This window comes from Budorcas taxicolor, chromosome 22, assembly GCF_023091745.1.
Source record: "Budorcas taxicolor isolate Tak-1 chromosome 22, Takin1.1, whole genome shotgun sequence".
In the NCBI taxonomy this organism is placed as follows: domain Eukaryota; kingdom Metazoa; phylum Chordata; class Mammalia; order Artiodactyla; family Bovidae; genus Budorcas; species Budorcas taxicolor.
This window is the reverse complement of record NC_068931.1, coordinates 33,855,635-33,878,175: the sequence shown is the minus strand read 5'-3', so window position 1 is coordinate 33,878,175 and position 22,541 is coordinate 33,855,635. Positions and strand designations below refer to the sequence as shown.

At 45.3% G+C, this 22,541-nt stretch overlaps 1 protein-coding gene across 2 annotated transcripts in view; it reads right to left on the bottom strand.

Annotated features, from left to right (window-relative positions):
- TMEM241 (transmembrane protein 241) overlaps positions 1-22,541 on the bottom strand; it is a 114,391-nt gene that overhangs the window by 59,291 nt on the left and 32,559 nt on the right. For both annotated transcript variants that reach the window (XM_052660465.1, XM_052660466.1), the window contains exons 5-9: positions 11,320-11,397; positions 7,950-7,975; positions 3,588-3,639; positions 1,092-1,140; positions 307-352 (exon numbers count right to left, since the gene is read on the bottom strand). In XM_052660465.1, the coding sequence (XP_052516425.1) occupies positions 307-352; positions 1,092-1,140; positions 3,588-3,639; positions 7,950-7,975; positions 11,320-11,397 (251 nt within the window). The remainder of the gene's footprint in view (positions 1-306; positions 353-1,091; positions 1,141-3,587; positions 3,640-7,949; positions 7,976-11,319; positions 11,398-22,541) is intronic.

Genomic DNA, 22,541 nt, shown 5'->3' with positions numbered 1-22,541 from the left:
AGAAAGCTGGTGAGTAGTAACCAAGACCCATTGTAAACAAAAAACTTATAATTAATTAATTATAAAATATATGTGTGTAAGTCACTCAGTCATGTCCAATTCTGCAACCCTATGGACTGTAGCCCGCCAGACTCCTCTATCCATGGGATTCTCCAGGCAAGAATACTGGCCATTCCCTTCTCCAGGAGATCTTCCCAATCCAGGGATCGAACCCGGGTCTCCTGCATTGCAGGCAGATTCTTTACCATTTGAGCCACCAGGGAAGCTCCATAAAATATATACATGTATTTTTTTTTTTAAGTTTACCTTAACTTGTTGAGTTTCTGGGATTTCTGTAGTATCTTATAAGCCCCTGGAGAGGAAGCAACAGGAGTCACTGGAACAGGGAATTCAGAGGGCACGAAATCCTCAGGGAGAAGGGACCCTCTTCCCTGCAAGGGTCACCCGCAACCCACAGAGGGTGACAAACGGCACTCTGGAGGACTCCAAGGATACGCATCTGGTAATCCCCCAGGTGATGCAGATCACAGAGAAAGGGCCGGGCCAGTGAGCTTCATGGTCCACAGAAGGACACAGTTAACAGGAGGCCTGGGTTTCCTCCGATGGTGCCATGAGAAACATCACTGGATTTCTGAACTGTGTGTCATAAAGTCAGGGCACTGTTTTCCCTCTAAGAGAGGAAACACTGGTTTGAAATAAAGTAGATGGTCCTATTATTTCACCCACTTTTTTTTAAAGTGTACTGCTGAAAGAGAGTTTTTATGGACACAAACTTCTGGATATGGAATTCTTCCCACCATTTTTTAGAGAGGAAGCTAGCACTGCACAAGTGGATCTGAGGAACTGGACCCTAGGCCCTGGTGAGTTAGTTAACATTTGTCATGAGAAACAGGAGACTCTATAGGAACTGGAACCATTTCGGGAAAACTCCAAAATAGGAAAATCAAACCAGAAAAAAATGCCCATTTAATTTTAACCTTGACATCTTGGATTTAATCTTCCTATTGTCTGGGATCACTAAAAAGTGGATATATGATGAGGTCTAAATAATAAGTCTCAATTGTTTAAGTAAGAACTCTTAAAAAACTTACCTACACAGAGTAAGTGAATTACAGCCCAGAAATATCCATCTGGATCAAACTGTAATACAGGGTTTAAAAAAAAAAAAGGATGTAAGTACAGAACAGGATCCAGCGTGGCAATTTTAAATGCCAGTACACAGCACCAGGCATGGTGCCAGACAGGACTCTGGGACCTTGGGCCAGCCCCTACTTATTCCTCACCCAGTTTGCCTACGCGACATCTTCCTAACAGGGCTCTCTGCCTCCAGCATCTCTTTCCCTACCCTCAACACTCCCCAGCACTACATCTTTAAAAGGCAGATCCAAGGGGCTTCCCTGGTGACTCAGTGATAAAGAATCTGCCTGCCACTGCAGGGGACACGGGTTCGATGCCTGGTCTGGGAAGATCCCACAGGGCACAGAGCAACTAAGCTGCTGTGCTACAACTATTGAGCCTGAGCTCTAGCGCTCGAGAGCTGCAATACTGAGAAGACGTGTCGAAACTACTGAAGCCCCCGGGCACCCTAAGCCGTGCTCAACAACAAGAGAGGCCACCGTAATGAGAAGCCCACGCACCACAAATACAGAGTAGCCCCTGCTCTCCACAACCAGGGAAAGCCCAGGCAGCAACAAAAGCCCAGCACAGCCAAACAAAAGTAAATAAAAGAATCATTGTTTTTTAAAAAAAAGGAGATCAGATGGTGTCACCTATTGCTTAAAATCATCCAACAGTCCCCCAGTGGCTTCAGGATGAAATCCAAACACGAGGCACCCAAGAACCCCCATGACAGTCCCCTGTCAACCCAAGCAGTCCCATCCACTGCCCATCCCCTCTCCAGAGAAAGAACTTGCACTTCCCCAGCCAACTTGGCCAAGCGGCACTCCCTCCTCTTCTTCCCTTCCTTACTTTTTCCATTTATCTCACCTGACACTTTCCATTCAGCTCATGATCTGTCCCTGTCTCCACCCTCCATGAGATGGTCAATTCCAAGAGGGCAGGAATCAGCCCAGGGGCACACACATGGTGGGTGTGCCATGAAGCTGAGTCACAGAACACACTTAGGACACCTCCATGACGCCAGCCGCCCCTGCCTTCTTCTCCTGGCTCACTCCTCCTCACCCTGCAAGATTTAGGTCCAGAGACTTCCCTGGTGGCCAGTGGTTAAGAATCCACCTCCCCATGCAGGGGATGAGGGCTCAATCTCTGCTCAGGGAACTAAGATCCCACATGCCACGCGGCCACTAAACCCAAGCACCCCAGCTACTGAGCCTATGTACTCTAGACCCCATGCCACAACTAGAGACAGAACTCCACGAGCCACAACTAGAGAGAAGCCCCCAAATGCTGCAATGAAGAACAGCCAAATAAATAAAGATTTAGGTCCAGTCAACAGTGCCTGGCTCCAGCATCAGAAAGATCTGGGTTAAACTCCAAAATCTCCACTTACTTGTTAGCTGGTGATCTTTTGGGCCTCGCTATTCTTTAACTACAAAATGGAGACAATAATAGCTGCTACCCTTGTGGAATTATTGTTGAAATTAAATAAAATAAGGCACTAAAGCATTGGCCCAGAGCCTGGCACCCAGCAAGCTCAATATAATCGTCAGCTCTTCCTCCTCTGAGCCTCCAAGTCTTCCCAGGCGCCTGGCAGGATCCCACCCCTCCCCGGACAGAGCCTCCCCGGGGGTTATAATTATCTGTTCATCATCTGCCCCCTCCCCTCTGCTCTGACTAGACTCCGGCTTCTGCCCGGACGATGGCAATTTCTCTTTGTGCCCCCAGAGCCTGGCCTGGTGCCTAACACTTGATGGGGATTTAATCAATGCTGGGGAAGGAAAGAAGGGAAAAAAGACCCAGGAATGAGATGACTCCTGGAGGTGGGGGTGGGTCCTCAGTTCCTAAGAAACAAAAACTCAGGAAAACAAAGCGAAAATCACTGTGTAAGATGAGGCCCTTGGGATGAGAAAGTGAAAATGTTAGTCGGTCAGTCATGTCCGACTCTTCGAGACCCCACGGACAATAGCTCGTCAAGCTCCTCTGCCCATGGGATTTTTCCAGGCAAGAATACTGGAATGGGCTGCCATTGCCTCCTCCAGGGGATCTTTTCAACCAAAGGATCGAACCCGCGTCTCCCGTGTCTCCTGCATTGGTGGCAGATTCCTTACCCGCTGAGCCATTGGGAAGCCCCCTTGGGATGAGAGGGGAAAATCAATTTTGCCTTGGTGTGTGGGTCATTTGGGCTCGCAGGTCCTCAAAGCTGGTACAGAGGGTGGACTGCCCCCATCACAGCACCCAGAGGTCTGAGCTCTGTGGGCTACCCTGCCACACACAGAGAGAAGGCAAAGACCCATGAGGAGGTGCTGGCCTGGCCAATGGATCCCCTAGGCCCTGCCCGAAAGTTTGCTTTTACATGTCTTTGGACAGGCCGGGGTCATACTGCTTCTCAAAGGAAGGACTCAGAAATTCTGCTCATCCAGGCAGGCTTCAGAGATACTTGAAGGCATAGTGAGTCCACCTGAACTTACCTGGGAGTCGTTGAAGGGCAGGCACCCGGCAGCAGCCAGCAGGAAGAGGGCGCTGTGGAGAGGAGGTGAAAGACACAGCTTTACTGTCCAACACGAAGGGCGTCCCGGAGAGGGTGGAGGGGGAGCTCACGTGAGGCAGAGATCCCGAGAGACCACACCCAGCTGCCCTGTTCATCCTCTCAGCACCACATTATCTGTCTAGTTTTCAGTTACGTGCTCTGCTGACACCAGACAGCTCCTTCTCTGGGGCTCAGTGAGCCATCTTCCCAGAGAGAGGCATTTGCAGGATATGTATAAAACCACAGCTGGCTCACTCGAGAACAACAGTATATACAGGAACTTCCCTGGTGGTCCAGTGGCCAAGAGTCTGTGCTTCCAATGCAGGGAGCATGGGTTGGATGGCCGGTTGAGGAGCCAAGATCCCACATGCCACATGTCGAGGCAAAAAATAAAAGTGTACATAAAAGAAGATTTTTTTTAAACTACCGATCCCAACAAATACCCTAGTGGAAAACTGGCCAGTGAAAGTGTTACTTTTTCAGTCCTGTCCAACTCTTTGCAACCCCATGGACTACAGCCCACCAGGCTCCTCTGTCCAAGGGATTCTCCAGGCAAGCACACTGGAGTGGGTTGCCATGCCCTCCTCCAGGGGATCTTCCCAACCCAGGGATTGAACCCAGGTCTCCCACACTGCAGGCAGATCCTTTACCATCTGAACCACTAGGGAAGTGGAAAATGTGGCCAAGCAGACTATAGTTTTGCTGCTTACCAATAAGAAAACATTGTAGAAAGCATATTACAATCTTACCAACTTACTCAAATAATCAAACTTAACATCTCCAGTAGTGGGACAGATCAATACCATGTGCCTCCTGATATGATGTACTGAGAAGCGTACAGTGTCATTCAGGTGGTAGTATGCGCGACCTAGACTGAATCTCAGGGAAACGCTGAGACAAACCCAAATTCAGGGACAGTCCACAAAACAATGGGCTTACACTATTCAAAAATCTGAAGGCAATGAAAGGCAATAAAAAGCCGAGGAACTGTTCCAGATTAAAGGTTATCGTAAAAAAATAAAGATCAGGAAGAGACATGGCATCTTTGAGGGAGGTGAATACTACAAAAGAAAATATCAGGATAATTGACCAAATCTGAACATCGACTCAATATTACATAACAGTATTATATGAGACATTAATTTTCTAAGTGTAATCATTGCACTGTGGTTATACAAGAGATTATTATCTTTAGGAGAAACACTTTTAAGTATTTAGGAGCAGAGTCATAATCCCTGCAACATATCCTCAAATGGTTCAGAAAAAATAAGAGTAATAATAATTATATATATTCTTATATATTTTGTGTGATACATATATTATTGTTTAGTCGCTAACTTGTGTTCGACTCTTTTGTGACCCTGTGGACTGTAGTCTGCCAGGCTTCTCTGTCCATGGAATTCTCCAGGCAAGAATACTGGAGTAGGTAGCCATTTCCTTTTCCAGGGTATTTTCCTGACCCAGGGATTGAACCTGCGTCTCCTGCACTGGCTGAGGCACTTTAATCCTGAGCCACCATACGAATATATATATATATAGAGAGAGAGAGAGAGAGAGAAAGCAAATACAAAAAATGTTATCGATGAGTGAAACTAAATAAAAGGTATATGGGAGTTAATTGTAATACTCCTGCAACTTTTCTACCAGTTTAAATTTTTTTCCCAAATAAGGGAATTCCTTGGTGGTCAGTGGTTAGGACTCTGACCACTTTTACTGCCAAGGGCCCAGGTTCAATCCTTGGTCAGGAAACTAAGATCCTGCAAGCTGCTGGCACAGCCAAATAGTAATAATAATTAAAAATTTCAGTAGAAAAAATCTCTTACACATACCAAAATATTTATGGAGGTAACCCTACAGAGCCTGTGATTTGCTAAAATGAGGCGTTGGGTGCAGGCTTAAGTTGAAAACTATTGAATCTCAGAGATGAGTCTTTAGAAATTCATTTTACTATTCTTTTTATTTTTATATATATATTGAGAAATTGCCATCATAAAGGCTTTTTCTAAAAAAATTCTTGCACAAAAAAATAACATTGCCAATCACAGATATTTTCAAATTTTCTCATTCATTAGAAAGTTAATTTGGAGTTATTTTTTGACTTAGAAATAAATGGTTTTTATGTGGTATTTGGGTTTCCTACACCAAAATACCTTGCCCTCTATCTTGTACCCCGGTCATTCTCTCCTCTTAAAGGAAGGCAGCAGAAAACACAAAACCCACATGATCACACGCTCTTTCTCCCTCTTTCCATTTATGAAGCAACAACATATTTAGAATTGGGTCCCTTCTGACCATTGCATCAGGCGGCAAACAGCAAAGGATCAAGGACCTGAACAGGGGCAGTGAATACAGCATTTTCACCGTTAGGGGATTTTATCATGTGACATCTCACACCCATATATACTCTATGCGTACTCAGTCGCTTCAGTTGTGTCCAACTCTGTGGGATCCCATGGGCTGTAACCCACCAGACTCCTCTGCCATGGGATTCTCCAGGTAAGAATACTGGAATGGGTTGCCATGCCCTCCTCCAGGAGATTTCCTGACCCAGGGATTGAACTCGCATGTCCTGTGTCTCCTTGCATTGCAGGTGGATTCTTTACCCACTCCGCCACCTGGGCAGCCATATATTCTATATACGGATTGAATTCTGTATTACTTACATATATATGTAATACACGACAACAGGCTCTTCATAACTTAAGTACATTGGCAATAGTGATGCTAATCAGTTCTGTCCACACACTGTCCCCCCAAGTTCTCAGTGGTGTCATGACACACACGTGTACCCGACAGACTGGCCTGGCCAGCCCAGCCCGTAACAGGAGGACGGGCATGGGGGAAGCCTCGGACCTGGGGCCTCAGGTCCTTGGGAAGGGCAGGATGACACGGCAGAGGTTCTCCACTCCAGCCCACCCACTTCTACAGTCTCGCCAACTTTCGAGGCACACACACAAACGGCCTCAAGAAGACTCCCTGGCACCCGACTGCAGAGCAACTCAGAGGCCAGGGTAAGGCAAGGGGAGGGAGGCTCACAAGGCGGGTTCCTGTGACTGCACATGAACAGACAGGTTGCAGGTGTGGGGAGAGGAGGACCTTCATGGCTTCAGTGTCTGCCTGCAGTGGACAGAAGGCTTTGGAGCAATGGTCCCCATCCTTTATGGCACGAGGGACTGGTTTCACAGAAGACAATCTTTCCATGGACCAGGGTAGAAGGATGGTTTCAGGATGATTCTAGCACACTGCAGTTACTGTGCACTTTATTGCTATTATTATTGTATCGGTCCCACCTCAGATCATCACGCATTAGATCCTGGAAGTTGGGGACCCCTGCTTCAGATGCAGGACACTTCACCATCCACAGGCAAAGCCCTCAAACAGACAGGCCCTTGGGACTGAGGGGAGAAGGGGGTCAAGCCAGGTGTGGGACAGCCCAGGTTCCCACCAAACTTGGCCTTGAGCAAAACCTGATTCCACCAGGCATGGCATGAATGGGTTTTAATGCCTCTCTTTAACATCTGCTAATCTCTTAAACAAGAGGAAGAGTCCTGACTGTGGGTTTTTTTTTCTTCTTCAAGTAGCAGCTTGTAATAAAGGCAAAAAAGAAAAAAAAACAACGAGATTGGATAGAAGCCCAGAAATAGCTGAAACAAAAAGGCCCAAATCCATGCATTAAAGCATTTCTGCTGATTTTCTATCTATAGGACTGAACTTCGCAGCTACTGCCGAGGAGACAGCAACTCTTCAGAGAATGAGGCACTCAGATCAGAATTTGCACATCAGGGGGCACAGGGAATGGGGGGGGGCAGGTCACTGTTCATGTTTCAACTAGGGACACTGAGAAACAGAGGGGTGTGCAGCCTGTCCACGGCCATGGTGCCATGTGGCCCAAGACCACGACTCAGATCCCTGGATGCACAGGTCAGTGCTTTTTCCACCGTGGGAATTCTTAAAAACTCAATAAACTGCAAACCTTATTTTTAAAACTTTAAGTCGTTTTCATTTTTCCATTTTCATTCTTCATCAGTATTGCGTAACTCAGCGAAATTCTGGGCATCGGTGGTTGAAACCTAGCACGGGTTGTTTTCCCCTTAGAAATAAAATATTTCAGAAAAAAAAAAGGAAGGAAATTTTTGAATAAGACATGAAATAGGGATATACAAGTGTTTGTAAGAAATTCCTCTGTCAACTCTCAAGTATGAATCATCAATAGAAGGTTTCTCATCAGAGTTTAAAATCAGGTTAAATCTTCTATTTTAGAGGTTTGTGGAGCTGTTTTTTTGTGTTTTTTTTTTTAACTTACCTACAAATCTTTGCAGGAGAAGTTTTCTGTATGAAAATAAAAAGACTTAGCATTAATCTTAAAAATTTTTTTTGTTCTCCTTAAAAGAAAATATTTAGATCAAGAGGCACATAAATTATGAGTAAGTTTATTGGGGTCTTTACAAGTTGCCATACTTCGGTATTTATTGAGGCTTTTTCTGCGTGGACCAAATGAAGGATGACTCAGAGGTCCAGAGGTGAGTCACTCCTGGATGAGTAGTTTTACCACTCTCACCATTAGAACTCTGTTTACCCACAAAAAAGCACAATGCTGCCGCGCCCAAGCCTTCAAATATCTCACGCACCATGAAAAGGAGACAGAAATCGATGTATTCTGTGCAGGAAAAGAAATCAGGCTCTGGTTCAACTTCTATTCCACTCTGTCTCTTTAAATTTTCCTTTCATTAATCCAGCTCTGACTCTGAGCAGCGCTATAAATTCTCTGGTATGATGTGTAAATTAGGAAACAGAAAAAAAGGAGCAGGGACATTTGATTCCACCCCTAGAGAGAAGGAAAAAGGGCAGATTGGGGAAATCGGAACTTGGCTTTTAAAGCTCCCTGAAATGAAGAAACAAAGAAATTCTAACACAGACTCCACCTTTATTACTTCCTTTTTTATTACTTTAAGGGAATCAGGCCTTGGCACTTGGGAAGAAATCTCTAGCAGGGAGAAGCATAGATTTTTCTACATTTGATAAGGAAAATGGCCAGGTAAGAGATTATTTCTGTACATTTCAGAAGGATTACTTTGCTAGTTGAGGACCAACTACAGTTTTGGGGTTTTTTTCCTTCTTCCAGCTCAAAGTGTGAAGGATGACCATATTATTCAAAAGTGAAGCACTGGGCTTCCCTGGTGGCTCAGAGGTAAAGAGTCCATCCGCCAGTGCAGGAGACAGGGGTTCAATCCCTGATCCGGGAAGATCCCACATACAGGGGAAGAACTAACTACTGAGTCTGTGCTTTAGAGCCCGGGAGCTGCAACTACTGAAGCCCTGCTTCCCAACAGGAGAAGGAACTGCAATGAGCAGTCCGTGCACTGAACTAGACAGTAGCCCTCTCTCTCCACAAGAGAATAGGTCGTGGAGCAAAGAAGACCCAGCACAGCTAAAAATTAAATAGATAAATAATACTCTAAGAGTGACGCACTTAAACGGTACGAGCTTCCATTTACTATAAAATGAGCAAGTGCTGACGATGTAATGTATAGCACGGTGCCTATAGTTAACAACAGTCTATTGCCTATTTTAGAAGTTGTTAAGAGAGTAGATCTTAAAATTCTCACCACAAGGGAAAAAAATGTAACTATGCATGGTGACGGATGTTAACTAGAGTTACTGTGGTGATCATTTCAAAATATACACGTTAAATCATTATCCTGAACACCTGAAATGAACGTAATTTTATCTTTCAAGTATATCTCAATTTTTTTTTAAAGAAGGTGAAGCACTGGCAAGAGAATTCTGTGGTTTGCTGTGAAGGCTCTCGTAAATTTTCACTTGTGACTAAATCCCCCGGTTGGTGCTGGTTTCATAAACGCGAGATGTCTGTGTACAGAGCAGTGGCTCCCGTCTTTCTGATTCTTTGTTTCCTCTGATTTGTTCCCTCTCATCTCTGTGGAACCTGCCTCAACAGTTCAAAAGGCAAAGCGGACCTTGACTCCACTGCCCCCTGGTGGAGACTCGAATCCCTTCGGCCCCAGAAGGATGGCACGCAGACGTGACCTGGCTCCCACCTGGATAACTGCCCCCAACTTGCGAAAACGTGTCACTAACAGATTCTGAGCTAAACATAGCCGACATCTCCAGAGTTTGGAGGAAGAGCAGGAATGAAGATGAGAATGAAAGGGATGCTCCGGACTTCCCTGGCGGTCCACCGGTTAAGACTCTGAGCTTCCAATGCAGGGGCGTGCGCCCACGTGAATGCTCAGTGGCTTCGTCACGTCCTTAAGAGCAGAAACTGTGCCTCTTGCTCATGACTGTAGACCCAGGGCCTGGCAGGGCAGCCACACACCCAGGGACGTAGAAATGTTCACAGAATGAATGGGGTGGGGGTGCGAGAAGAGGTTTCCTGACAGATCAGAGGAGAGAAACATCAAGATATGGTCTAGGTAACTGGAGAAGTTTAGCTGTGGCTGAAATTTCTAAAGCCAGACAGATGGATGGGGCCAAGGTGGTGAAGGGCTTTGCATGCCTCCAGGTAGGTTCTGGGCAGTCCTGAAGAGCTGTATGTAGGGGAATATGATCAGATCTGTGTGTCAGAAAGGTCCCTTGGAGTGTGAGGAGTGGCCTTGGGTACAGGAAGGCCGCCCCTCTTCCTGGCATGCCTATAAAAAGTGTGTTGCCTGAATGACCCACTAGCCTCTCTCGAGTTCAAGAGTTCCAAAATTTTGATGAAAGTCATTTGAAACAGGCAGATATTAGAAAAAAGGAACTCTCAAAAGAGATACCAAACTAAAAGCACCACTGGGCATCCCTGGTGGCCCAGTAGTAAAAAGTCTGCCTGTCAATGCAAGAGACAGGGATTCAATCCCTGATCCAGGAAGATCACATGGAACAACCGAGCCCACGCTCCACAACTATTTATCCTGTGCTCTAGAGCCTGGGAGCCACAACTACTGAAGCCCTAGAGCCTGTGCCCTGCAACAGAAGTCACCGCAATGAGGAGCCTGGGCCCCGCAACTAGAGAAGAGCCTGCATGGAAACAAAGACCCGCACAGCCAAAGATTAAATAAAATTATCAAAAAATAAAACTCCCACTCATAATATTAAAAATCATAGCTCATGAGTACAAAGCACCTACTATGTGCCAGAGTGTTGGGAGCACCTAGCAGTTGATAGGGTCCTCCTCCGACTCTTGGGTGGGTGACATTTCTCTCCCCTTTGCACAGATGGAGGCCCAGAAGGTGAGGGAAGCTGTTCTAGGTGGTGGAAGGCAGAGCTGGGGTGGGGAAGAAAAGAAGTTTTCCCCGGGGTGGGCTAAAGCTCCCAGCACCCTATGGGAAGCTTGCCATCGATTTCCTTGTGGTGCTGGGATGCAGTGAGGTAATGCCCACTCCTCCACGTCCCCCCAGGCCCACAGGCATCTCTACCTCAGCCCCCGAAGCCCTGGTTCATTGCTGGCCTGGAGGTGAGTTCCGTTCAGACCCACAAGCGTCCCCATGTATGCTGGGTGACCTGAAGGGATGTCGAAACTGTGGTCCTTGAAATTAATTAATGACCACCGTCAGGCAGCCTTGACTGGAAACAGATGGCAGGAAAAAGGCAGGCACTAACCTGGGCCGTACATAAAAAGCATGTCTTTGAAATTTCAAGCAAGGGAAGTGAAACTAGCCTTTTGCGTAATCATTTACCTCTTTCCGAAAACACTTCTGGTGCCCACAGATGATAACTTCGGCTGCATTATGCAAAGTGAGAAACACAGGAATGGCCTGAAAGAACACAAAGGAATAAGCATGAGAATATTTCTTTGATCTCATAATTACATAATTCTTGATGTCTGCTTCAAAATAAAAGATCTGTGGGAACTTCTGGCATTCACATAGCTACTCCTCTCCAGCAAAAACTCTTGTGTGGATCAGTGCTGTTGTTGCTGGCATGATACTCGGTAGGTGTAGAGACTCCCTTCCTATGGGTTTTCTCATCACTTATTAAGCACTTACTGTGTGTCAGGCACCGTGCCAGGTGTAGGGGACACGTCCTGTAAACAGCTGCACACGTGACAGACAGGCTGTCTCTAGAGGTGAGAGCTCTGACCAGATGCACAGAAAGGCATAACCAATCCAGCGTGGGCAGAGCACGCCTTCTTGGAGGAAATGAAGCCCAAAGTCTAAACAGGAACCAAATGATGAACTAGAATGAGCCCAGCAAAAAGAGACAAGGTGAGAGAGGGCTGGAGGCAGAGGGGCACACGAGAGTCCAGAGGATCAAGGCAACTACCTTCTCGGGGAACTGGGGGGAGTTGAGTGGGGTGGAAATAGTGTGGAAGGGGAAAATGGGGGAGGGGGAGGTGAGGTGATAATCATATCAAAGAGTCAGGACAATCCCGAAGGCCAGAGGAGATGCTGAAGGGTTTAAAGCCCGAGTGACATGACTGCATCTGCATGTTTATAGGAACTTGGGCTGCTGGGTGCAGGAGAAGAGACAGAGATGATTACAGAAGTTTAGCGGTGTGGCAGATTGAAAATCGACCCTCAAGACTCTAGCCGCAGGACTTCTCTGGTGGTCCAGTGGCTAAGACTCTGTTCTCCCAGTGCAGGGGACCTGGGTTCAAATCCTGGTCAGAGAACCAGATCCCAAATGGTACAACTAAGGATCTCGCATACCGCAACGAAGACCGGGAAGGCTGTGTGCTGCAACTAAGACCCAGCACAGTTGCATACATACTAATACATATATATACACACAAATACATATAAACACATAAAATAAGTATTAAAAAAAAGAAAACTATACCCAAGTCCTAACCCCTAGGATTTGTGAAAGTGACCTCGTACAGTAAAAAAAAAAGGGCCTTTGCAAATGTAATTAAATTGAGAATCTGGAGATGGAGCGAATACCCGATGATCTAGGTGGGCCCCAAATGCAAACACATGTATCCTCCTAAGAGAGAAGGAGAGATATGACACACACAGAGGAGAGGCAATGAGGCCCCAGAGGCAGAGACAGAGGGATGCGGCCATAAGCCAAGGCATGTCAGCAGCCACCAGAAACCGGAAGGGGTGAGGACCGGATTCTCCCCAAGAGCCGCTGGAGGGAGAACAGCCATTTCAGAACCCTGGCCTCCAGAACTAGGAGAGAATAAGTTTCTGTTGTTTTAAGTCACCAAGGGAAGTAGTCATTTGTCACAGTAGCTACAGGAAACTAACAGAAGGAATTACCAGACGGTGGCCTGAAGCTGGTAGTGGCTGTGGAGATGGAGAAAAGTGGACACAGGAGGGAAACATTTAGGAGACTGGAGTCAATGGTGGAACAACTGGGATCAACACTGTACCCCTTCTCCCGAAAAGGGGGAGAGGAGAAGATATTTACACTCCAGTGGGACAAACCTAGGTGGAATATTAAAAAGCAGAGACATCACTTTGCTGACAGAGTTCCATATAGTCAAATCTAGGGTTTTTCCGTAGTCATGTATGGATGTGAGAGTTGGACCATAAAGAAGGCCGAGCACTGAAGAACTGATGTATTCAAATTGTGGTGCTGGAGAAGACTCTTGAGAGTCTCTTGGACAGCAAGGAGATCAAACCAGTTAATCCTAAAGGCAATCAGCCCTGAATATTCTTTGGAAGGACTGATGCGGAAGCTGAAGCTCCAACACTTTGGCCACCTGATGTGAAGAGCTGACTCACTGGAAAAGACCCTGATGTTGGGAAAGACTGAAGGCAAAAGGAGAAGGGGGCAGCAGAGAATGAGATGGTTAGATAGCCTCACCAACCCAACGGACATGAATTTGAGCAAACTCTGGGAGATGTTGAAGGGAGCCTGGGATGCTGCAGTCCATGGGGTTGCAAACAGTTGGACACAACTTAAAGACTGAACAAGCAGTGGGCTGTCAAGATACACAGAGTACCCACTGTACACTGACTATTGCTGAGCTGTTTGCTAAGAACAGCAGTCTTTCCTAATTTGATAGATGATCTTGACAAGGCCAGGGGAGGGATTGAAGGGTGAGGGATATTTGCTATTATCTTTGTTGTTGCCAATGGTGACGTTTCCTGGAAAGCAAAAGAAAATCAAGAATATGCATGGGTTTTGGCATCAGCCTGGGTTTCGGGCTCCAGCTCCACCATCTGCTCATGGAGCAGGGCACTTATCCAAACAGTTTGCTCCTCTGTAGCATAAGGATAACAATACCTGCAACCTGAAGCTATTGGGAGGAAGGGTGGAAACCATGCAAGAGCCGCACATGAAGGCTGTCAGTGTTAACAGGCACCAAGCCTACACTCAGTGGTGTTGATCGAGGACCCTGAGCTGAGAAATTGTTCCCACTTCAAGGACCCTTAAGTGGGCCTTTAAGCAGATGCTACTGCCCTATCACTTTCAGATGGATTTATTCTTTATCTTTGGGGAAGATATATTTTTACCTTGTCATTAAGACTTTTATAAGTTTATAGCTCTGCCCTATTTTAGTATTTTGTTCTAACTCACACTGTTTCATTTCATTCGGAGCTCTTGCTTTGCATTTTTCTTCCTTTTTTAGTGTTTTCTACTCTTTTTCATTAAAAGTTCAACTCAACTTTTTTCCCTTTAAAAATCATAATTATTTCCTATGTTTTTCATGTCTTTTGTGCTTCTTTTTATTCCTCTTAAGCTTTTATGTTTTCTATTATGTTTTATGTATTTTAAGATTACTAGAGATTTTTTTAATTGGCCTCATCCATTAGGTTCATGTTGGGAAAACTTGGGCCCTGGCCTTCTAGGTCTGAGCCTAAGAAGACAGCACAGAAAATCTTTAGGTTAATCCTGTGGTACATGACAGTGAAAATAAAAGGGCCACCTGGATCTTCTTTATTTAAAATTAAGACCTGATCCCTGGGTCAGGAAGATCCCCTGGAATAAGAAATTGGATCCCACTCCAGTATTCTTGCCTGGGAAATCCCATGGACAGAGGAGTCTGGCAGGCTACAGTTCATGGGGTCACAAAGTGTTAGACAAGACTGAGCGACTGAGCACACAACAAGAAGCCCTGATTTTAAATGTTTTTGCCTCCTTGACTATAAAATCAGAAAGGAGATGAGATTTAGGGTTGACTCAGAGTCGGACATGACTGAGCGACTTTCATTTTCACTAGACTCTAACTCTAGACCTCAAAGAGGTTTTATTTTCTCAATTTTATAAACCGTCGAGAGGTTCCTCCATCACCCTAGCAGAATCTGAGCAGATTCTGTAAAAGGATCTATCTGTACATATAGACGGAGAAGGCAATGACACCCCACTCCAGTACTCTTGCCTGGAAAATCCCATGGACGGAGGAGCCTGGTGGGCTGCAGTCCATGGGGTCCCTAGGAGTCGGACACGATCGAGCGACTTCACTTTGACTTTTCACTTTCATGCATTGGAGAAGGAAATGGCAACCCACTCCGGTGTTCTTGCCTGGAGAATCCCAGGGACGGGGGAGCCTGGTGGGCTGCCGACTATGGGGGTCGCACAGAGTCGGACACCACTGAAGCGACTCAGCAGCAGCAGTACATATAGAACTGATCTTAAAGTTCACTAATAATAGGTACCAACAATGTGTTCAGCACAGTGCTAATTATTTTAATTGCATTCTCTTATTTAAATCATCTCTCAACAACTTTATCCACAGATGCTGTTACCCTGATTTACGGACAAGGAAACTGAAGCTCAGGGTGATGGGGCAGCTTGTTGGTGAGTTCACAGCTGGTTCAGGGTGGGACTCCAGGATTCCAACCGAGTGACGGAAAGCCCACACTCCCAGCCTTGATGTCTGCTGTTTAGGCGCTAAGTCACGTCTGACTCTTCTGTGATACCATGGACTGTAGCCCACCAGGCTCCTCGGTCCATGGGACTTCCCAGGCAAGAATATTGGAGTGAGTGGTCATTTCCTTCTGCAGGGGATCTTCCCAGCCCAGGGATAGAATCCACGTCTCCTGCATTGGCAGGCGGGTTCTTTACCACTGAGCCACCAGGGAAGCCCCATCCTCGAAGTTATATGATCCAGATTATGGCAAGCTCCCAGTATAAGCTTCCTGGATCCACACCTGTATGAAGTCCAACACAACTGTGTATTGTTTCAAACTCTGCCAGTCTGTGTCCTCCCGTGATAAAACTGGTATGATCTAAAACGGATGACCTCGATGCAAACTCCATGCCACTCTTTAAAGGGACATCATCCATTTCTACTTTAAAATGGTCTAATCTGAATTTCTCAAGCCATTTTTCTTGACTGAGGAGCTAGCAGACTTTAGAAACAGTAACTCTACCATTGACTTTTATAGGCCTCCAAAGAGATCAATCAAGAACAATATTAAGGCAATCTGCAACTTATAATTACTGACTTTCCCTTGGCCTCCACCTCTGTGTACCAAGCCTTAGTCTGAACTATGTGATTAGTTCAAGACACCCCAATGACCAATTATTTCAGAAAACCTGCCCTTTACAGACTGAAGTTCAGCAGACTTACTTTTGTGAAATCAGATAAAAGTTGTGAGAAATGAGGACTTCCCTGGCTGTCTAGGGGTTAAGACTCCTTGCTTCCACTGCAGGGGGCATGGGTTTGATTCCCGGTCTGGCAACTAAGGTCCCACAAGCCACATGGTATGGCCAAAAAGAAGTTTTGAGAAATGATAATAATAATAACAGTCAAGATACCCTGAATGCTTCCTATGTGCCAGACGCCGTTCTAACTGCTTTCACATATTGAATCATCATAATAACCCTTTGAGAGAAATACTAATAACATCCCCATTATACAGATGAGGAAAAGCAGGGATATACTTTGATTCTCTTTTTTAACCTGCCTCTTAATAATCTGAAACCACTTTTAGACAATCTAGATACTAGCTTGCTGCTAAAAAGAACAGAAAATCAAGTTTGTTCTTCCACACTGTCGAGGCGCTAGGAACAGCCTCAATAATAAAAGGTCCCACCATCTTTCATTAGGAAAAATGGCCCAAGATCAACTACCGTGAAACCCAAATCATCATTTTTAACATAAAACGTAATTGACCAAATTCAAGTACACTGCAGTCCAATTCGTTTCATGACTCAGGGGCACAATTTGCAACTAATTTATTCTTGGAGTCCATTCACTTAAAATTCAACATTTTGTCCATGCACTGTTGGAAATTTTTCTCTGGCTGTAAAAAGACATCAGTAACTTTTACTTCAAATTTTTCATTATTCCCATGCTTCCCAGAGTGGAATTTTCAAGCCTTGATTGTTGTTTGTTCAGGTGTTGGGACTGACTTGAAACAGTTTTCTACGGAAAGCCCTGGCCCTGTCCACAGGCACGGCCTTGGGTCCCTCTGCAGGAGTGTAGACGGCTCGCTTAGCCAAGCGGTGGGCTGGCTTCTTAGTTTTGTACAACATCAATCCTACCTTCAATTTGGGTGTGTGTGACTTCAATCTACAATATATTATAGAATAATTAATTGCCAGGCTCTTGCCAAAGAATATACCTTTGAACATTTGGCTGCCTAGTTTTTTATCGAAATCATGCCTGTAGAAATAAATGTTCCTAAAGGAAAGGAGTCAGATAATTGGACAGCAGTAGTTTTAACCCCAGAGAACTGTTCCTGCTGAACCGTGCTGTCATCATGCTACCAAACAGACTAGGAATCCCAGAAACTAGGTTACCATTGGGTTTATTATAAGGATGCGACCGAAGACCCTACGTGGCCCATCCTACCCTTAATGAGGACTAAGTAACTGAGAGTCCAATGGGTAAAGAATCTGCCTATGATGCAGGAGACACAGGAGATACGGGTTTGATTCCTGGGTTGGGAAGAGTCTCTGGGGAGGAAATGGCAAGCCACTTCAGTGTTCTTGCCTGGGAAATGCCAGGGACAGAGGAGCCTGGTGGGTTATACAGTCCACTGGGTCACAAAGAGTTGGCCACGACTGAGCACAGAGCACACAGAAGGAATTGAGGGCAAAGACGGACACTGCATTTCTTCAGCAATAGCTTGCATTTATCTTACAAGCATGGAGAGTCTTGTAACTTCTTTACTTCACTGCAAAAAGATAAAGAGCTAAAACCAAGGCCCAATTATATTTCTTTCATAAGATATCATAGCATAAATTTCTATGTGCTAAGTCTCTCTGTGGCCTTCTATTTCCCTTGAGCTAGAATTCTTTTATTTTTTCCATTTTAAGATTTTATTTTTATTTTTTTAATTGGAGTATAATTGCTTTACAATGTTGTATTAGTTTATAACAACAGGAATCAGCTATATGTATAGATTTATTTTAAAATCTCTTCTTAAGAAATGTTTATCTTATCAACTCTACCCCAATGCAAAATAAAACTTAGGGACTTGCCCCAGTGGTCCAGTGGTTAAGAATCTGCCTTGCAATGCAGAAGATGAGGGTTCGATCCCTGGTCAGGGGACTAAGATCCCAAGTGCCATGGAGTACTAAGCCTGTACGCCACATGTAGAGTCCATCTGCTGCAACTAAGACCCCATGCAGCCAAAAACTAAATTAATTAATTTTTTAATAAACTTAAAAAAAGAGGCACAAACTACTATATATAAAACATACAAGAAACAAGTATATATTGTACAGGAGCTTCCCTGGTGCCTCAGTTGGTAAAGAGTCTACCTGCAATGCAGGAGACGTGGGTTCAATCCCTGGGTCGGGAAGATTCCCCCAGAGAAGGAAGTGGCAATCCACTCTAATATACTTGCCTGGGAAATCCCATGGACAGAGGAGCCTGGTGGGCCACAGTCCATAGGGTCACAAAAGGTCAGACATGACTGAAGCAACGTACCGCACACGTACACACAGAAGGCAGAATAACTACACAGCTCCTCTCCCCTTCTGCCCACTCCATCCTGATAGGCTCATCTCCTTGGCTTGTTATGATTTAGGAAGGAAAGAGGGTAAGCACTGTACTGCTTTGGTTTTTAAAAATAATTGTATTTATTTATTTGGCTGTACAGGGTCTTAGCGTGGCATGCAAACTTCTTAGTTTCAGCATGTGGGATCTAGTTCTCTGACCAGTGATCGAACCCTGTCCCCTGCAAGTCTTAACCACTGGACCACCAGGAAAGTCCGAGGCGTTGCAGATGAACCACTATAATTGGACAGTCTTGAGCCTGCATCTCTGCTTTTTGTAACATCTACCAGTTGGTGACCTTCGCCAAATCTGCATCTCAGTTTCCTCCTCTGTAAACGGGAGTAATTAAGTCCAACTTCATATGTCATGGAAGTTGGCCACAGGAAGTGCCTGGCTCACATATATAACACTGAAAATTCACAATGGTTGTTCCCATGGTGAGTTGTGTGTCTTTCATGGATTCCCCTATAAATTCTTCAAGGTCAGCTAAGTGTGTGTGCTCAGCCTCTTTGCAACTCCTTGGACTATAGCCTGCCAGGCTCCTGTGTCCATGGGATTCTCCAGGCAAGAATACTGGAGTGGGTTGCCATTTCCTCCTCCAGGAGATCTTCCCAACCCAGGGATCGAACCCGCATCTCTTGCATCTTCTGCATTGGCAGGCAGATTCTTTACCACTAGCACCGCCTGGGAGTCCCCTCATGTTCAGGAACAAGGTCTTATTCCTCCTTAAGCCCCCAGTAGTAGACTCCCCAATAAATATCTGCTGAATGGAGAGCCACAAAAATAATCTCCTTGCCTTAATTCTATCATTTGGTTGTAAGTTTGAGGTGGAAAAATCAATAAAGAATGTCCCCACCTTGCCTTTGCAGAGTTAAGTCAGCTTCCTCTCAGGAGCCATACATCAGAAGAAAGGCTTCAAAGTTTTGTTGGATAAAGGAGGCCTTTATGGAGCAAAGCAACTCCGTAAGTGTTTTGCATAACAACACGCCCACGGATTTTAACTGAGTGCTTTCTGCCCCAGTTCCTCGTGGATCCATGAAACTGACAGCTTGGCACCAGCATGTTGACGCCTGTTTTCCATCTAACACAAGCTGTACAAGTACCGCGTGTTTCATCCACTCTGTTGTAGATTTTTAAGCAACTATGTAAAAACAAAAAACTCAGAAAACAAAGAAAAGATGCTGGGTTGTGTTATTTCACTAAAAAAAGAAAAAAATAAGTGTCTCCTTTCTATCTTCCTCCTCCTCTAACCGGGTGTTTGGGGTTGTTTCTCTTTACTTGGGAGTTTGAAATGCAGCAGCTTCCTTCTGCCCATGAAAAAAATCTGTGTTCTAGGTCAGGGCCATTCAAATGCAGTCCCCTCAGAAGAAAAGGAGCTCCAGGGAACTCCCTGGTGGTCTAGTAGCTAGAGACTTCGCTCTCCCAATGCAGGGGGCCGGGATCAGGGAACTAGATCCCGCATGCTGAAACTAAAATCAAAGATCTCTCACTTTGCAACTGAGACCCAGAGCAGCCAAATAAATAAATTAATTTTAAAAAAAGAAGACGACTATAAGAAGCTCACACACAGAACTGTAAGTCAGTGCCCTACTTCCTTCTTCAAAAAGTATGGCTATGAAAAAAAAAAAAAGTCAGCTCAACTAAACAACATGTTTAGTGCCAAGCTTGATGTTTACTCTGGCACAGTCTCCTTAGGGCCAGGTAACAAGAGCTCTTGATGAAAGTGAAAGAGGAGAGTGAAAAAGTTGGCTTAAAGCTCAGCATTCCGAAAACTAAGATCATGGTGTCTGGTCCCATCACTTCATAGCAAATAGATGTGGAAACAGTGGCAGACGTTATTTTTGGGGGGCTCCAAAATCACTGCAGATGGTGATTGCAGCCATAAAAATAAAAGATGCTTACTTCTTGGAAGAAAAGTTATGACCAACCTAGATAGCATATTAAAAAGCAGAGACATTACTTTGCCAACAAAGGTCCATCTAGTCAAGGGTATGGTTTTTCCAGTAGTCATGTATGGATGTGAGAGTTGGACTATAAAGAAAGCTGAGAGCCGAAGAATTGATGATTTTGAACTGTGGTGTTGGAGAAGACTCTTGAGAGTCCCTTGGACTACGAGGAAATCCAGCCAGTCCATCCTAGGGGAGATCAATCCTGGGTGTTAACTGCAAGGACTGATGTTGAAGTTGAAACTCCAATACTTTGGACACCTGATGCGAAGAACTGACTCATTGGAAAAGACCCTGATGATGGGAAAGAATGAAGGTGGGAGGAGAAGGGGACGACAGAGGATGAGATGGTTGGATGGCATCACCGACTCAATGGACATGAGTTTGGGTAGACTCCAGGAGTTGGTGACGGACAGGGAGGCCTGTTGTGCTGCGGTCCATGGGGTCGCAAAGAGTCAGACACGACTGAGCGACTGAACTGAACTGAACTGAACTGAACTGAACAAGAGTTCACAGGCTGTTACCACCTGTGGACTATACTTCAAGAGGCACTGTTCCAGGTTAGAGAGCTCTCCACGTGCCTGAGACGTACAGGACTGACATTTACTATGGACTTTGGAGGGTTTATTGGCTACCTCATCTCTTGATCTCTTTCTCTGATGAAAACCCCAGTATTGAGGATGTGTCTCATTCTTTATCAGTCTATGGGTGTGGATGGGGATCCTGTGTGACCAGGGCTGGACAAATAGTGCTCTCGGTCTTTCCAGTCACAGTGAATGGTTTAGGGAAGACATGATCCAGGGCCGGCCAATCAGCCTAACTCCATCCTGGTTAGTTTTTAGTTTTTAGACCTGGGATGGGCAGTGGCCCTAACTGATGCAATCAGAGTGAATCCTGGAAATTATGCAGAAGCTGCAAGGAAGACAGTCTTGTTCCATTAGACTTGAAGTTGTGAGGATGTGAGCCTGGAATCAACAAGACTCATGAGGGGAAAGCTGAACTGTGAGATGAAGCAAAGACAGAGCAGAACTGACAGACAGACAGCATCTGGATTCTAAGTAGGTCATTGGAATCTCTCAATCAGTTCAGTTCAGTTCACTTCAGTCGCTCATCATGTCTGACTCTTTGTGACCCCATGAACCTCAGCACACCAGGCCTCCCTGTTCATCACCAACTCCCGGAGTCCACCCAAACCCATGTCCATTGAGTTGGTGATGCCATCCAACCATCTCATCCTCTGTCGTCCCCTTCTCCTGCTCTCAATCTTTCCCAGCATCAGGGTCTTTTCCAATGAGTCAGCTCTTCACATCAAGTGGCCAAAGTATTGGAATTTCAGCTTCAACATCAGTCCTTCCAATGAACACCCAGGACTCATCTCCTTTAGGATGGACTGGTTGGATCTCCTTGCAGTCCAAGAGACTCTCAAGAGTCTTCTCCAACACCACAGTTCAAATCTCTCAATCAAGCCATGCCTAAAGCAGTTTCTACCTGATGACTTTTCATTAATGTAAACCAGGAGATTTCCCCTTTGCTTAGACCAGTTGGTGAGCTTTCTAACACTTGCAATCATAAGAGTCTCAAGTCTATGCAAGACTATTATACCCTGGGCTCATTCGAAAATCCACATACACTGACTCTAAAAAGACAAATCAGAAGAGGTGAAAGGTGGGGACTCAGAAGAGCTTCCCATTAGGTGGAGAAAGTCTTGGTACCTTCCCACGCCTAAGTTCCTTCCTCTGTCTGGTGATTAACATCTGCCTTGCCTGTCAGGTGACTAGAAGAACCACACAGAAAGATACAAAGGAAATCACTCCAGAAACATATGAAAAAGCACTGTACAATAAAAAAATCATTATCATTATTAACACGACACCTTACTTATTCAAACTTCAAAATTCTGGCATCCATAACTATCCAGAGCCTACGAAAAATTTTAAGAGCTTTTGTACTTTTCCCCCCCCCAATCAACTCCTATACTCTGTCGTTAGAGAAGCAGCTCCCCCTACAGGCCAGAGGGCATAAAGTGAGGCCACAGACCCGAGGAGCTCGACCCCATCAAGAGGGGCAGCGGTGAGCCAACCTGGGTCCTATTCCAGGATCAGCACCC